This window comes from Typopeltis vanoorti, chromosome 2, assembly GCF_054136105.1.
Source record: "Typopeltis vanoorti isolate ZY-2024b chromosome 2, IOZ_Tvanoo_1.0, whole genome shotgun sequence".
Lineage (NCBI taxonomy): Eukaryota > Metazoa > Arthropoda > Arachnida > Uropygi > Thelyphonidae > Typopeltis > Typopeltis vanoorti.
In genome coordinates this window covers 176,293,130-176,311,816 of record NC_143550.1, presented here as the reverse complement: position 1 = coordinate 176,311,816, position 18,687 = coordinate 176,293,130, and the positions used below count along the sequence as shown (strand labels likewise).

The 18,687-nt window shown below is 36.6% G+C and overlaps 1 protein-coding gene across 6 annotated transcripts in view; it reads right to left on the bottom strand.

Moving 5' to 3' along the window:
* The window catches only part of LOC150109686 (uncharacterized), a 576,277-nt gene that overhangs the window by 157,675 nt on the left and 399,915 nt on the right, over positions 1 to 18,687 (bottom strand). For all 6 annotated transcript variants that reach the window (XM_090414002.1, XM_090413987.1, XM_090413994.1 and 3 more), the window contains one exon: positions 12,373 to 12,450. In XM_090414002.1, the coding sequence (XP_090270128.1) occupies positions 12,373 to 12,450 (78 nt within the window). The remainder of the gene's footprint in view (positions 1 to 12,372; positions 12,451 to 18,687) is intronic.

Genomic DNA, 18,687 nt, shown 5'->3' with positions numbered 1-18,687 from the left:
TCGTGCCTAAGTAGCTGAAATATTTTACTTGTTCCACAGGTTCACTCTTCACAACACAGTTGACATTTTGAATAATTCTACCTATTTTCATTGTCTTTGTCTTTTTATTGCTGACCTTCATACCATATCTATTACAACAGTTATTCAATTTAGTCAAGGAATCTTGTAGACTTGAAGCGGATTTATTTAGAAGTATAACATCGTCCGCATAAAGCAAAGAGCTGGCATTAACATATCCAATTTTTATATAATGTTTAATACCACTTTCTTTCATAATGTACATCCTTGTGTCACACGAGATTTAACATTAAACCATCTTTCTGTATTTCTTTCAATTCTATCTGCTGACTTACAACTCAAATAAAGACTAAGTATTGCTTGACATAATGACCCATTGACACCATATAATTGCAGCATATTGTTGTAGCGTAACCTAACCTAACCTAATAGCTTTTCTCTTGGTACCTTGACATATGCCTTTTCCAGATCGACAAAACTTAAATACAGATCTTTGTTATATTCCCATGCTTTCTCAACATTTGTCATAAAATGAAGATCTGATCCTGACAGCCTCTATTTAGCCTGAAACCAGCTTGTTCTTCCACAATTCTTCTCAACCGTTTTTCAAGTATACTTGCATAGATCTTGCCAGGAACACTCAGTAGGGAAATACCTCTGTAATTCTCACATTCAGTTTTATTTCCCTCTTTACTCATCGGTACTATTAGAGCTCTGCTCCAATCATCGGGAATTCGACCCTCTGTCCAGGCTTTCTGAACTATGCAGTGCAGCCACCGTAAGACTTTTATACCACCATACATCAGCATTTCTGGTCGAATATCATCTACTCCTGCTGCCTTTCCAATTTCAAGCCTCTGGTGGCTTTTTCTACTTCAAGTATTAATAGGTATTCCTGACTGCATGCCTGTTGAGTGTTTTTTTACCACTGTGCTATCACTGATTGTCTCTTGTAGAAAAGCTTATACGCTGGTTAAAAATAACTAAATACTTAAGGAATTGACAGCATACACTAGAAATATAAATTAAATCAACTGTAATATATACTTTCCGAAATATCGGAAAGTATATATTTTGGGAACTTAAGATAAAGACACGTGCATGCAAGTACTAGATAAGCAAATGAGAAACAAAGCGAGGAAGCTACCATTTTTATAAAGTCCTGATGGTGCCCCCTGGCGGGCTATATTAGGTGTTTCTTAGCCTTTTGGCTGAAGTTCTTCTGATATATGTTTCCAAAATTTGGGGCAGTCTCGTGCATCCAAATTTGTCGAGGTTTGGCATGTTCCTAAGGGCTGAGGCTGATTCCATGAATAGTGTTTTCATATTTGAACTTGCTGCGGTGTATTACTGTGGCTTTCTTCAACCTTATTCTGTGAGGAGTATCCAGAGCATGGTCTGCAAGCCCAGAGTTGCTGTACTGGTGAAATCAGATGTAGTCCTTGTGTTCTGAGATTCTCATGTTTCCTGTCCTGCCTGTTTGGCCAAAGTAGGACAATTTACAGCTGCAAGGGACCTGGTATACACCAGGTAGGTCTAGGGGAAGTGATTGGTCTTGAGTGGAGCAGATAAGGGATGCCAAATTTCTATATGGTCTGTAACAAGACGTTAAGTCATGTTTTTTTAGGATTTTGTTGATTTTTTCCGAGGTGCCTCGGATGTAGGGAATGGTGATGGATTCCGAGTAATCTTTTTTGTGAAAGGTGAGTTGTGGCTAACTGGTTTTAGTATTTTGGATTTTTGGGGGGGGGGGGGGGGGGGGGGAGGGGGGGGGTAGCCATTGGCTCAGAAAGTGTTAAGGATGTGTTGGATGCATGAGACAGCCCCAAATCTGGGAAACATATATCAGAAGAACTTCAGCCCAAAGGTCAAGAACACCTAATATAGTGCGTCAGGGGGCACCATCAGGACTTTAGGAAAAAGGTACCTCCCTCGCTTCATTTCTCATTTGCTGTTATGTAGTACTTGCGTGCACGTGTCTTTATCTTAATTTCCCATGAAGATGGCAACGTGACGTTGCCAAAATATCGCAAAGTATATATTAAAGTTGATTTAATTTATATTTCTAGTGTACGCAGTCAATTCCTTAAGTATTTAGTTATCCTGCTTGTTTCATTTAGCAATTTTTCGAAGTAATCACTCCATACTTCAATGATATCTTTTTCTCCTGTTTTTCATGTCACTTTTCCTTTTACAACATTCTTTCCTCCATTTCTGAGCTTCTTCAACAACCTCCAGAATATCTTGCCACCTTCTTGATATTTATTTTCTATGTTCTTCCCATTAGTCCTCCCATGACTTTTGTTTACCGAGTTATACACAGTGTTCAGCTTTCTTACATTTGTCTCTGTATTCTCTAAGAGCACAAGCTGACCTATTTGCCAGGAAATTTTGATATGCTTTCTTCTTTTCCTTCATTGTCTCTTTAACTTCCTGTGTCCACCATGGAGTTCAAGGCTTGCCACTGAATCTCCAAGGTTTAGTTCCTGTTCTCAAACTCTCATTTTTTCTTCAATAATCTTTGTGTATTTCAGTCTACAGTTCACATGTGAGAGCTGCTCAACTTTTATTCGCTTTAAAACTTTCTTACATGTTATTCTTTTCAATATGAAATTCAATTTTATCCTGCTCAAGACTAAATAGTGATCACTTCCAATTTCAAATCCTCTGTACACTCTGGTGTCCTGCACCAGGGAGAAAACATCACTATCAACAATAACTTAGTCAATGAGACTTTTCTTATTCCTAGCCTCTTCTCTCCACGTGAATTTGTGCACATTTTTGTGTTGGAACATGGTGTTAGTAATAACCAGTCCATGTCCTGAGTAGAAATCCAACAGATATTTGCCATTATTATTAGCTTTGCTCTTTTCTCCAAATTTTCCCAATTGTAGTCTGACAATCATTTCTCACTCTGCTATTTAGATCCCCAACAAGGATCCAATTTTCCTCTTTCATTGTGTCAGTTGCTTTCTCTAAAGCATCAAAAAATTCCTCCACTTCTACCTTAGTAGAACCTTCTGTGGGACCATAGGCACAAATAAGTCTCATTGTCCAGTTCCCCATTCTCATATTTGCCCACATCACTCTACTTGAGACTGCCTGCCATTCAATAAGATTAATCTCGTATTTTGTGTTGAATACTATGGCTACTCCTTCTTTTCCTTGATTGTCATTGCCTGAATATAACATTTTGTATTTATTGCTCAGAAAGATCTCACCAGTTTTTGACTTTTTTTGTTTCAGTCACCCCTATTATGTCGATCTGGTACATAACTAAATTTCTCAGCTAGCTCCATTTCTTTGCCATTCAGGCTTGTTATGCTGATAATACCGATCTTTAACTCTGGTGATGTTGAGTTGGGGTGTGCTTTCAGATTTGTTCCAGTAGCCGACTTTTCATTGTATGTCCTGGCGAAAGCAACGAGGGGGGCCTTGTTTTCGCCATGTTTTAAGCCAATAAGAATACAATTTGGTTGGCTAAATCCCAAATTGCCAGCCCATACTCATTCGTTCAGTATCCAGGTAGATACCCAACAGGTTGCACCACGAGAAAGTGAGGAATGGACATTAGGTCAGAAGCCCTGGTTGGTTCTCTGCATTCCTTTAAAGGCTATGTGGAGATCTCCTCTCAGTTATACAGCTTTGACCCTTAAGCACCCCATATATATATATATATATAGAGAGAGAGAGAGAGAGAGAGAGAGAGAGAGCTATGCAGTGTGTAAAAGTAGTGTAGGAGTATGGGAAGTTTCAGTAGTATTTCATTTTACAAATGAGATTCTACTGAAAAAGTTGAAACTAAGATGCTGTATAAGGTTTTTAAAAATGTGATCACCCAAAGGGTTGCATATGGTAAGAATATAGAAAATAAATATCAGGAAGATTGCAAAAAGTTCTGGAGGCTCTTTCATCCATTTCTAAGCTTCAATAGCTTAGAAATGGATGAAAGGAATAAAAGCTATAAAAGGAATTAATGATGACAACAGTGACATGAAAATTGAAGATAAGGATATCCTAGATGTCTGGGGTAAATTACCTACAAAGACTGTTAAACGAACCAAGCAGTGACAAAAACCATACTAAACCATCAAAAACTTAAAATGTAAAAAGGTGGTCAGAGTAGATGATATTCTATCAGAAATGCTTCAGTGTGGAGGTATAAACGTTTTGCAGTGGCCACACTGCATAATTCAGAATGTATTTTCAGAAGGTCGAATTCCCAATGATTGGAGTACAGCTCCTCTCATAGTACCCAGGTATAAAAAAAAAGGGAATAAAATTAAATGTGAGAATTACAGAGGAATTTCTCTACTAAGTATTCCAGGTAAGATTTATGCAAGCATACTTGAAAAGAAGTTGAGATAGATTGTGGAAGAGAAACTTGGAGAAGAACAAGCTGGGTTCAGGCCAAATAGAGGTTTGGTCTGAACCCAGATTTTCACTTTAAGACAAAGAGTTGAGAAATTGTAGGAATATGTCAAGGATCAGTACTTAAGTTTTGTAGATCTGCAAAACGCATACAACAAGGTACTCAGAGAAATGCATTTCACAACAGTACAATTATATAGGTGAATGGAACATTATACAGAGCAATCCACAGTCTATATACGAGGGTGGTATGAAAAGTTCTCGGCCAAACAATGAAAAAAAAACTAATTCATAATTTCAAAATTATTTTTATTTTTCAACATAATCTCCCTTAAGAATAATACATTTATTCAATATTCCAGTGATGCTTCAGCGCCATTATCCCGTCCCTGTAGTGGTTCTCAGTAAGATCTGTAAAATACAGATCTTACTGAGAACCACTGTAGATCTTACAGATCTACAGCTGCAATTACCTCTTTGATTCGAAGAAAAACACTGACCAGAAAGAAGAGTTTTAGCTTTGGAAAGAGATAGAAGTTAGAGGGAGCCAAATCTGGGGAATAGGGTGGATGTTCCAACAATTCATAGTGCAGATCCCTTAATTTTCCCATAGACAACACTTTTGTGGGCAGCTGCATTGTTTTGATGAAAGATGATTTTTTTCTTCTTCTGAAAACCCGAGTCTTTTTTCACAAATTTTTTCGTCTGCTCTGGTTAAAAGATCGGAATAATATTCCCCGTTATTGTTTTACCCTTTTCAAAATAATTAATAAACAAAATGCCTTTTGCATCCCAAAACATCGATGACATGACCTTTTCTGTTGATGGAACCAATTTGGTCTTCTTTGGCACCGAATAACCAGCTTCTTTGGATTCTGGTGTGTATGTTTCACCATAGTAATAAATCAGTTTTATTCTTGTTAAAATGCTCCAAGCATTGTTCGGAGATTTTCATGCGAGTGCATTTTTGATCTGCTGCGAGCAAGCGTGGCACCCATCTTGAGCAAAGCTTTTTCATTTGCAATTCTTGATGCAAAATATATCCTACACGTTCTTTTGAAATGCCTATAATCTTAGCAATTTCGTGCACTTTGACTCGCAAGTCATCCAATACCATATCGTGCACTTAATGATTTCTGGCATTGTTACACTTTTTGGACGTCCTTCACTTGGATCATCTTCAAGGCTGGTACAGCCACATTTAAACTCGGCAGCCCATTTCTTAATTGTTGAAAACGAAGGAGAAGAGTGCACATAAACGTTTTTGAACTTCAAATGAATTTCTTTTGGTGTTAAACCTTCTTTTACAAAGGATTTTATAACCGCACGATACTCAATTTTATCCATTTCAAGGGATACAGACAACACTTTTGCTTCAGACAGCTGTATAAAACAAACTACTTGATAGAATGACTTGCAATTTCACATGGATGCTTATGACAGATGTACCAACTTAGAAAAAAAAAAAATCGCGCCCATAGTGCTGCCATCTATGGTCAAGGCCGAGAACTTTTCAGACCACCCTCGTATATTGAAGTTGTCAGCAAGCAGTTAGAATTGAAGGACGATGGTCTGATATAAAATCAGGGGTAACACAAGGATGTATCTCCATTCTTATTCATCATCTATATGGATCACATTATTGAAGAAAGTGGCATCAAGCCTGATATTAGAATTGGAGATATCAAAATTTGCTCTTTGCTTTATGTATATGATGATGTATTCCTAAACACATCTATTGCAAGTCTCCAGGATTCACTAACTAGATTGTATAACTGTAACAAATTTGGCCTGAAAATCAGTAATAAAAAGACCAAAACTATGGAAATAGGCAGGAGCATAGATAACTAAAGCTGCATTCTGAATGGAGGTCCTATAGAACAAGTAAAATATTTCAGCTATTTAACCATGTTTTTAGTGAAGATGGCAGGTTAAATCTGGAAATAGACAACATAATAAGCAAAGCTGGTATGGTGGGTAGCCAGCTGAATAAGAGAGAAATTAGCCAAAACACTAAACTAGCAGTATATAAGACAGCGTTTAAATCAGTTTTAAGTTATGGATATGAGAGATGGGTTAGAAACGAAGCACTTGATCAAAGATAGAGACCAGAGATATGAGGGTGCATGCATGCAACATAGCAAGTGTGTGAGAACATTTTTCATTATGTAGGTCCTTCCAGTTGTGTAATAACATTACCCAGACTAAATATTTCCGTACTCTATTTAGTGATACAATAGAACTACTTGTTATTCTTGATTCTGTATCATAGTCTGTTGAGGATGGATTGTTTCTGGTTTTCTGAAAAAAGAAGTATAGAAAGTAAAAATTCATCTGTACTGAATAAAAATAAATCCTGTCTTAAAAGATGTGAACTGCATCTGTTAATCACCAACAAAATATTGGAATATGCAAGACATCTATTAGTAATATAAAACAGAAGAGCAGCAGAAAAACGTCTTGTTCTTTTTGTCCTTAATGTTTCCAATTTTCGCATGGCTCATTAATGATGGTTTACATATGGTTAACTTCAGACTTACACCTTTTGGTATATTTGTTAATTCAAATATACCAATCAAACATTGCATTCTCCTCAACTATTGTTATACATCCTTCTTCTTCTTATGGTGCTATCTTCTATCGAAGGTGAGAGACCATTTTGGCAAACAAACTGGGTTCTTGTGTTAATCTGAGCAGTTGTACACTGCTCTTTCCTCTTCACGTCTTGATGTTGTCAAACCAAGATACTTTTTCTTCCTCTAGCTCCTTTGCCATCAATTCTTCCTACCAAAATAATTTGTAGAAGCTGGTATTTGACATTTCTCATGATGTGGCCAAATTATGTTTTTCATTTCTTGATTGTTTGTATGAGATTTTTGGCTTTGCCAATGGATTTTAAGACATCTTCATTGGTAATTTTTTCTGCCATGATATCTTTAGCATTCTTCTATATAGCCACATCTCAAAGGCTTCAATTTTCCAGATGTAACATTTCAGCATTAGGCATCTGACTTCTATGTTTAGATCTTTATTGCAGAATAATGTTCTCATTTTCATGAAGGACTGCCATGCAACTTCAATCCTTGTCTTTATATCTATTTCAGGATCCCACCTTTCATTAAGCCAGCAACGAAGATATTTATACCTTGACATTGTTCCTTAAACTGATTACTGGTTATACCTTGACAGTTGATTGATATTTTTCCCATTGTGTGTCAGTTTCATTGATGAGATTAGATGCTTGCTTATGACCCTGATACATCCTAAAACAAACAAATCAATTCCTGATGCAGATTTGAATAGAATCGAAGAACCATCACGAGATGTAGCATCTGCCAATAAGCAAGGACAAAATGGCCGTGGATGCATAGTGTTTTCACTTGCCCCACCATCTGGTGGGGTCGATGGAGTGCCGATAGCCCAGGCGTGATCCCATTAAAAGAGGAAGAAACTGTGCTTTTTAAGTCTGAAGTTAACTGCCTTTGTTTGTGTGTTATCATGAAATTCAGCAATCTTAAAAAGAAGAAAAGAAATCTAGCATGATGTTTGTTTATTTATTATTATTTTTTATGTATGATAAGCTTGTTGACACTTTTCTCTTTAGATCAGTGGTTCTTAACCTTTTCAAAGTCACAGCACTCTTTTGATTGTAAGAAATATTTGAGGAACCATAAAACTATCAATAAAAATATGCATGGACTTACCTTTCATAAAAATGGAACTTATTTTAATGTGATACTTGAGCTTGTCACTTTTGCAGATTTCAGCAATATCAAGTCTAATATGTGCTATAGCTACCCTCATCTCTCTGTCTATATTAGTAAATCTTTCAAGCTTTTTAGTTTTTATATGGGATAATATTGAGAAACCAGCTCACACAAATATGATGTTGAAAACTGTAACAAAATTTTCAGTGCTCTTGTGGAGAGAGCTGGGTATTTGGCTTGGACAAAACTCCAAAAATTCCTCAAGAGTTATTTCAGAGTATTTCATTTTTAGAGTACAATCTGTTGACAAGGTGACTAATTGTTCTTCTTGTAATGAAAATTCACAACTCGATGTATTAACTGTGCCAAATAGATGTCGTTATCCAGTCATAATTGTATTTAAGGAAGGAAAGTAACTTGAACATCTCCCAATATTGTTAACTGTTCTGTTATAACAGAAATAATTCCCTCAACATTTTTTATTCAGAGTAGCCAATTATACTCAGAACTGTGTCATGTGCATCTTTTACCGACGGAAACACTTGTAACAAGTTCACGAACCACCGGTGTTCCCCGGTGGTTCTTAACTGGGAAACACCGGTTAAGAACCACCTTTTGATTATAAAATTTTATTTGTAATACAGATTTGTATACAGTGCTTGCAGAACAAATATTTTATACACACACAGTTATATGCAATACCTAAATCTACAATACAATAATATTATTTGTTTGTAAATCAATATGTTAGTTTTTGAACTTTGTCTCTCATTCAATCTCTTTAATTCTTAAGTTAACTTCTTTTTATTTATCCTAGATCTGAATCTGACATTAACTGAATATTTAATGAACCACTCTGGTAATAAAACTGATGGGCAATTTTTTTTCTAATTAAAATTGTAAATGTCAGATAAGTCTGGCATTTACAATTTTCTCCAATCTTGCAAAGACAGCTGGTCAGAGCGACAGATTGAAAACTGGGTGCTTGTGTTGGATCTTTTCCTGGTTTTGAGATGGTAATGACAACTGATGCATGATATGCATTAGGAAACTCTTCCTGTAAGCATTCTGTTCTGCAGTAACAGATCTACTGAAGTTCGTGGAAGATGTTTTATGTCAGCAGATGTCATAAGGACCTATGACCTATTACACTGGTATGTGTGTGTGAGAGAGAGAACTCTTTTTAGCTCCTCCATAATGAATGGCTCTAGCCAATTCACAGAACTGCTCAGATGCTTCTTTTTTTTTGTTCTTTCAATATCAAACATCCAGAAGAATATGAAGATTTTGCAGATTCTAGCAATCCCCCCCCCCCCAATGTCTGCAACAGCTTTGCATTCAGTAACTACACATCTATGTTTTAAGCAGACAAATAGAGTGCGTCCATTTATCCAACCTTCATTTTCTGGCTTTATCTCAAACAATTTTTGTACTGGTTGTTTTGCATTGCTATCCCACTGATCATTAGGTTTGTGGGATAGCAATACTATTTAAGTAGAGAATTATTATAGAACAAGGTGGTTTCTCTTACTTTGCTTGTCCAGTATTATTCTGTTTGTAGATATATGTGTTTAAGGGACTGATTTATCTGTTTTGAAGGACAAAACACTAAAGTTTTTTTGGGGAAAAAACCTTGGTCACCATATGAGATCAACTAAGTCACTTTCAATTGAAGAGCCCTAATAAATCAGTCAATACACACAAAATTATTTAGCATACGATATCGACCAATGGAAAATTTAAACTATTCTGAATTTAGGCATGAAATGAGATCCTGGACTGTTGTGGGGCAAACATTCCTTGACCTCACTTGCCACTTCAGTTCATCCCACAGATGTTTAATAGGTTTGAGATCAGGGCTCTGTAAAGGCCAGTCAAGTGTGGTGATGTTCATATCCACAAACAACACAGTTACAGCAGCAGCATTATGACAAGATGCATTATCTTGATGAAAGATACAAGTGGTCAATTCCATAGAAATGTCACAAAGTAGGAAGCACTGCAATGTCCAGATACCTCTTGTAGTTGTGTTTATGGCACCATAAACAGAGATCCAAAGCCAAAAACAGGACCATACCACCACATGGCAATGCCGAGTTTCATAGTCCGAGTTACGCACAATAGTAAGAGACGTTCACCAGACATTTGCAATACTCACACCCTTCCATCTGATTGGTAGAGGGTGTAGCATTATTCATGGCTCCATAACACAGCTTTCCACTGTACATGCTATAAAGATACCAAGAAATTATATACTTGGTTTAATCTTTTTTATCCTAGTGTAAGCAAACAAGTTTGCAGAAGAACTATTTTCAGGACTGGGGCAACTCGTATAAAGAAGCTAATGACTTCACATCACTTGCCTCAGTATCCATTAATGCAAAACACATCTCCTTACGGACATGTATAATGCTTTGCATTATGGGAAAGGTCACTACCCAGACCGGTTTTAACCTTATTTTAGGTCTCATCAGTGGGAGCCAGACCCAGAGGTGAATACTAAAGTTGAAGTAATGTAGAAGCCATATTTTCATATTCCAAATACTCAGGATTAGAGTATTAAAATACTCTAATACAGAATATTTTAATTCTGTATTAGAGTATTCAAGTAGCCACTAAGGTGTGACATCTTTTTGGCTACTTGTATATGAAAATATGACTTCTGCATAAGGTCGAAGTAATGCAGAAGTCATATTTTGATATTTCAAATACTCTGGATTAGAGTGTTTTAATAATAAGGTGTGATACCTTTTGGCTACTCATATATGAAAATATGACTTCTGCATTACTCCGACCTTAGTATCACTTCTAGGTCTGGCTCCCACTGATAGGACCCGAATAAAGGTCGAAACCGGTCAGGGTAGTGACCCTTCCTAATGCAAAGCATTATATATGTCTGCAAGGTAGATGTGTTTTGCATTATGGGATACCAAGGCAAGCGATGTGAAGTCATTAGCTTCTTGATACGAGTTGCCTCAGTCCTGAAAATAGTTTCAGGCGCAAACTTATTTGTTTACAACTTGGATAGAGGATTAAACCAAGTATGTAATTTCTTGGTATCTTTAATTTGTAGTATAATCAAGTGGAAAAAACTTCCAACAACCTTCTCTAATCCAAGTATTTTAAATAAGGTGTGATACCTTTTGGCTACTCATATATGAAAATATGAGTTCTGCATTACTTCAACCTTAGTATCACTTCTGGATTTGGCTCCCACTGATGTGACCTCAATAAAATTTGAAGCTAGTCTGGGTAGTGACTCTTCCTATAATGCATAGCATTATACATGCCCGCAAGCGGATGTGCTTTGCATTACAGAATACTAAGGCAAGCGATGTGAAGTCATTAGCATCTTATACGAGTTGCCCAAGTCCTGAAAATAGTTCAGGCGCAAAGTTGTTTGCTTACACTTGGATAAAGGATTAAACCAAGTCTATAATTTCTCGGTATCTTTAATTTATAATGAAGATGATGCTGCATGTTGGTTTGGGTAATATGGGGCTTGCATATTGTAGTCCTACCATGGAAACCCAAGTAGTGAGCCTCGGTAGCACCCTTCATTCACGTTTGGTGAGTGTGGCGGGTCGTACATTGCAGATAACACATTCAGTTGACTGTGCTTTCATCTCAGTATGCTATCACTGATTGCTGACCTGGGATGGCCCAATTTGTCAACAATTTGCCTAACAGCTGGGTCTGCAACTTGGCATTCTATCATAATGCCTCTTTCAAACTCCATCAGTTCCCTTCTCACAATCATTTCATCCAGACATAGTCGAAGTGACTTGGAGGCATCATATTCCTCCAATTTATACTGGCTACAAATTATGCACTTTCTACATGGGGATGTTTCTTGACTTTTCCAAGCAGTGTATACTTGATATATGCATAGATTTCTGAAATACATCTGTTAATGCTAAGCATTATGGAAAAGGTCACTACTGAGACCGGATTTGACTTTTATTTAGGTCTCATCAGTGGGAGCCAGACCCAGAGGTGAATACTAAACTTGAAGTAATGCAGAAGCCATATTTTCATATTCCAAATACTCAGGATTAGAGTATTTTAATACTCTAATCCAGAATATTTTAATAATAAGGTGTGACATCTTTTTGGCAACTCGACTTCTGCATAAGGTCAAAGTAATGCAGAAGTCATATTTTGATATTTCAAATACTATGGATTACAGTATTTTAATAATAAGGTGTGATACCTTTTGGCTATTCATATATGAAAATGTGACTTTTTAACACTTATTAAAACTTTTAACACTTACTGCTCCCAAATCAAAGCAAGGTGGTGTAGTTGGTGCCCATGTCTGAAGCATCGTAGGCGGATAGAAAGGAGGATAAACCTAAGCAAAAAAAAAAAAAAAAATCACAATTATATGAAATTTAATTTCCAAATCATTAGCAAAAAATCACTTTTTTTAAATATTATATTAGATACTGTAATATACTTATAATTGCTACTATGAAACTTGACAGCCACTGCATGATAGTTCATTAGAGAGAAATATTTTATTTTATGTTGCTTCTCACTGTGTGTATGAAATTCAAAAAAATATCTACAATGGAAAGGAATTGTGCTTTACAATTTTCTCTATACTTCAAAATTGCATATGCCATGGATGAAATGATTATGCATTGCTATAGCAATTCCTGTGTATGCATGGCTAACTCACTTTTCCCCCTACAGAAGTAATATGTAAATACATGTATGCCACCGATTTTCCAGGAATTAATGGTCCAGCAATTCCTTTAGTCCGGACAAAACTACGTGATTGCACATGATCATCCAACTACTTCAATGGACTACCACAGACATGGCTAAATAATTAAGTGCATGCATGCTCAATTAATTAATATGAGTGTGACTGTGGTGAATGATGGCTTCAGAAGTGGAATTTCTATCCATAAAGTTTGTGTGAATTAAGTTGATAATAATAATGATCTTTTATATGCTATTTCATATCTGTTGTGGCTGATGTTAGAAAAACTCTTCACACTTTGCATAAAACAGAGAAAAATCTCAGAAGTATGAAATACATTATAATAATTATTTATCAAAAAAGTGAAAAGGAGAATATTAAAAAATCACACACACATTACTTTATTATAAGCAGTATAGAAAACATTCACAAAAGTAACAACAGATAATGCAACAGCTCAGGTAAATGCAGCAATCAGAGAAGTAGGTAGGGCTTAGATGTAATTATATCGTATCCATAGTTTTAGGCAAATTATAGGAAAGACAAACAATATAATATATCTCTCTGTTTATCCTTTGTGGACTTGGAAATAGCATTTGACTCCATCAAAATATCAGTTATCCTAGAATCACTGTTAATAGAGGGAACAGAAGAAACATATAGAAACATCAAAATACAAATATAGTCATGTCTATTATTAAACTGCATAAATAAAGTTAAAAGTTATTAAATGGATAAGAATCCTATATTGTTATATAGCCAGTAAGTGAAACTCAAGATCGATAACTACAATCTATGAGTTTCAATGCCGAAAAACTATCGGCGAAGGCAATTATTTTAATTACAAAGTTAAAAGTTTCTAATAAATAAAAAAAAAAAAAAAGACAGAAAGATACAATATCTCCCAAAATCTTTATATCTGCCTCAAAAGAGGGTTTTCATGAATTGAACTGAAGAATGGAAGAATTAAAATTAATGGAAAAATTAAGATTTTAATTTATGTGTTGTGCTACTGATGACAGAAATAAATAATAAATGAAATTAAGAGAATTGGCTCAAATGTCCATTCAAATTGGGTTGAAGATATATATATACAGGGTGTTCGGGATAAATTTGACATATTTATAATTAATTATATTTTTCCGTAAGTTACATGTATTAACACACACTTCTCTTCATTTAAAAGTTTGGACCCTTCTTCATTCATATACAAGATGTCAGAAAGGATGGATAGCTGGAACCCACCTGAATCATGGAAGAGAATAACTTGTATCATGATGATTCGTGCCCGCCATCAAAATAAGGATATTACGACTGCTGCCCAATGCTCCCTGAATACAGTAAAAACAATCAGGCATGAACTAGAGACTTGCAATGGTGACTACGAGGATGTAGCAAGAAGAAAGATCCCTAGCAGACGATCTGATTGCGTTCGTACAGCAGAATTCCTCGCAAATCTGCAGGAACAGGTGTTGAAGAACCCTGGCATTGGAATTCGGGCTTTGTTCGTGGAGTTGCTAACTGTAGTCAAGCCCTGGATAACAAGGGTAGCCAATGGTAGGCCGTATGTATGGCAGCAGGATTCGGCCCCTTGCCACACCTCTGGGAAAAGTCAAAAATGGTTGTCTGAAATTTTCTACGACTTCACCAGTCCAAATGTTTGGCCTCCAAACTCCCCAGACCTTAACCCCATGGATTATTTTGTATGGGGCGCAGTTGAAAAAGACACCAATCGCACTTCCAGTAATACAAAAGCCCAGTTAATGGATAAAATTAAAACAGTTTTTGCGGCCCTTCCCAGGGAGACTGTAGCATCAGCTTGTTCGAGGTTCCGAAGCAGAATTGAAGCTGTGATCGATGCTAATGGTGGTTATTTTGAGTAAATCTTGTTGATAGTATTGTAATTAACTCTGCCTGTAATGTTTTTTTGTCAATTCATTAAATTTAATAGATACAAAGAAGATTTTCTTTTTCCTTACGAAACTGTCAAATTTATCCCGAACACCCTGTATATATATATATAACAAAATGAAAGTAATGATGAAGGCCACTGTGAAGAGAGTGCCAATAGAGATCTAAACCAATGTCTATCTCTACCTTCTCATTTATTATCTCTTTAGATAGAATTAAAGAGAAAAATTGATAATAGCTAACTCCTGTTGAAATGCCAAAAATGTTCCACTATATGAGAACTAATGGTGAAAAAAATAATGGAACATGCAAATTTGAGAATCAAGGACATGCCTCCATATATAATTATATTAATATATAGGAAAGACACCTTTGTCTCCCCCCCACACACAGAAATAAATCCATAAATATACCAAGTATCATGGATGGAGTTCAGTTTGATGTGTTGGAGATTTTTCCCAAAAAGAAAACATTAAAGGCTGATGAAACGAAGACTTCACAACACTGGAAGCCAGCTGGCTCTACAAAATAATAATTAATGAAAGCTTTTTGCGATGGAATTGTTGTGTATTCTGACAAACATTGATGACATCATGTCCCACTTGCATAAGTAGAAATCACCTTACTTTGTCTACAGGAGACATACCAGAAGTCCAGTGATGAATTTGCAACATGAAATGTCAGCATAATTAAGTACTGAACAGGTAGATGTACCTGGGCACCAAGGAGTTGCTATCCTTGTGGGCGACATTTCAACACAACTGTGTTGAAATATTGCCCCTGACTAACTTGGATCTCTTATGCTGCATCAGAATATATGCTTACCTTCCAGTGCATATATCCCACCAGATGATGTTGATGACCTCAGAACTGCAGGTACCAACCCTATACTTTTTTTCTTTTTTTTTTTTTTTGGATAGCTGAAGGTTGTATTCTTTGGAAAAGCAGAATAGTTGGTAGAACAAGTTTTAAGCTGGACTGTAATTGGATGTTGGTTGTTGCAGTCTTTGCTACATTTTGGAGAAATGTAGAGGATAGGGACCAATTCAGGACTGTGTGAAAGTATCTGTAGAACAGGTATAAGACAGAAAGAAACCTAATGTCCATGAGAGGGATTTGTTTATTTAGCATATAGGAAAAAAATACAAGAAATTAATGAGCAGAACTATATACAGACCAAGAGTTCAGTTAACCGACTAATGGCACTACCTGAGAGCAAATGCCAGTTACTGAGGCATCCAGGGAAGGAATGTGTGGGGCAGTCATCAGTGATATGATGCATAGTATGCAAAGAACCACACTGTGAAATTCCCTATAGATGTAATAAGTAGACACAGGGGGCTTTGTCTGCTCCTAGATCTGTTTAGCTGGTTCTAGAGGTGTTGAGGTAGATTGAATACTGGAGGTTTGATAATTGGATCAGGTTTTTGTTAGTAGTTCATTTCAGTGTCTTCTCCACCAATCCTAAGGACCATAATCTGGTACTTCCCTAGCCATATGGTTGATCTGGAGGTGGTGACAATGTCTACTTTGTGCCAGATAAGGATATTGTTTATTACCTAAGATTCTGATCTAATTAATTACTCGATAGGGAGAGGGATTAAATTGGATCAGTGCGAGAGGCTTCATTAATTAACTGGTTTGCTTTCTTATGGAGAAGGTGGTGCACTAAAATTCTGTACAATTTTAGTGCACCACCTCAAATATGTGAGCATTTTTTTTTTGGCAGCTGCAAAAGCCATGTGTGCTCACTGAGGAGGGCTGACTTACACCTTCATGATATGATGGAGGTGTAAGTCAGCCCAAGAAGAAAAATCTGATCCTGTTGGGATATCAGCGTGTCACTGAAAGTTAGGGAAAGAAGCAAGTTCTTTCATGCAAGAGATCAGATAAGATTCTGTTTTGGTGGGATCAAAGTCTATAAGGTTGTCCTTGCTCCATTGAAGTACAGCTAGCAGATTGGAGTTCAGGTGATCGAACATGGTAGAACTTGGCAATTCTGGCAATTGAGCACAACATTTGTCAAATGAAAAGGAGTGTACCATTTATTATGCAGGAGTACCATCTATGGTACTCCTGCATTGATGGGGATTATAAGGAGAGAAAACCATCGATCATGACTTGTAGTAAGCAATCAGCAAGAAAGTTGGCGATCCAATTGCAGAGTGTTAACGGTATACCACAGAATAGCAGTTTGATGAGTAGACACTGTGCCAAACACGATCAACTACTTTTGAAATGTTGAGAGCAATCATCACAAATGTCTGAATTTTTCAATTGCTTGAATGAAGAAAATAACTTTAAATGGGTGATCTAAAGGAACACAATACACTGTGGAGTAGTACCTGCACTAAAACCAGAGGGAGAGTTACAGAGCATATGCTCAACAATTTCTCCCTCTTATATATGGGTAGCAACACTTTCCATATGCCTACTCAAACATTTGCTACTATCTACTTTATTGTTTGCTCATCCTCCCACGAAGTCGAAAACTGATCAAACTTGATGAGACTGATCATTTCCCCCAATCTGAGGAGAGGACACCATTCACCATGACTTATAGTAAGGAACTTCAACTTGCAAAGGGTGAAAGACATATCACAGAATTGCAGTTTGCTATTTAAGCCCCTATGCCTAAACCCGATCAACTGCTTTTGAAATGTTCGGAGTGACCACGAGTGACAATTTTTATTTGTTTGAGTCCAGAGAATTTAAGAACTTTCTAACTGAATTTTCCAAGTGAGAGCCTTCCAAGTGCAAGTGGGAACAACTCTCTCAACCAGTCATCTGTCTCCAGACCATATATCAAAGAGGGGGAGAGTTCATGGAAGTTTGATCTTGAATATCACTTTCAGCTATCAAACTTAAGAACGAACAACTTTCTCCAGCTGTAAGCAACCCCACTACATGGACTTTAGTTTTTTTTTCTGTCATTCATGCAAAAGGAGGGTCATAGCAACACAGCTACGCAAGCCACTGACAATGTTTCAAAACAGGCACTTCTAAATGGAATCTATTTACAAGACAAAACTCATAAATTGATTCAGGTTTTCACTGCAGATTAGTTGTATTTTTACTGTAATACATGGTATTCAAGCTGATCCAGAAGTAAGACTTTAACAAATTTTAATTCTTGAGGCTCATATTTTTGATTTTTAAAAAAATTACTCCCCTTTCTCATACACATTAGTTGTGCAATAGCTGCCAACAAGCAATGAAGATCATTTGCCCTCTAGTTTCCACCTCTTGTGGTGCTGACAAATGTTTTTTGCTTATTAGACTGAAATTTGATTATGGGTCCCAAGTCTATATCTCTGCCAGGGACTGTATGCTATGATGTTGGATCATATGCACCATCAAGCATTCCCAGTCTTGATAATGAACCACCTTTGTCAATCCAATGTCAGTTGCCATCTGTTATGTGACCAAAATAAAATCCTGCCAGACCATGACATCCATCCCACGTGGTCAACCATTTGTTGTCAAGGGTTGGAGAATATGTACAATATTTGACTAACCTGTAAAGCAAAGCTACATTATACTAGTTACCCAAATATTCCGCTCTACTGTTGTCTCCAAGCGGCTCTTTCATAGAACAGAACACTGATTTTGTGCATGTCTACAAGGTCTACATAGATTTGCAGATGTTTTCCAAGACAGCATAATATCTATAGAGATTCATTTCACTATCAAAGTTGCATCATCTACTCACTCATGACACTCTCTACAAATAATAAAAAGTCTTGAATACCAAAGGCATCTACTACTCTCTCATATCCACCATCACCCTATCAGTTATGGAGGCTACATCAACATGTGTGTGCTTCTGTTGGATTCCAAGCCATGTCAGAATTAAGGAAGTGGTCCATATATCATGGCTCATTAAGAGAAAATTTTCTCATAGTAGCAGGCAGCATAGTATAGGGCATAACAACAAGCTCTATCAAATCAAGCTGTAGGAGTCAATTC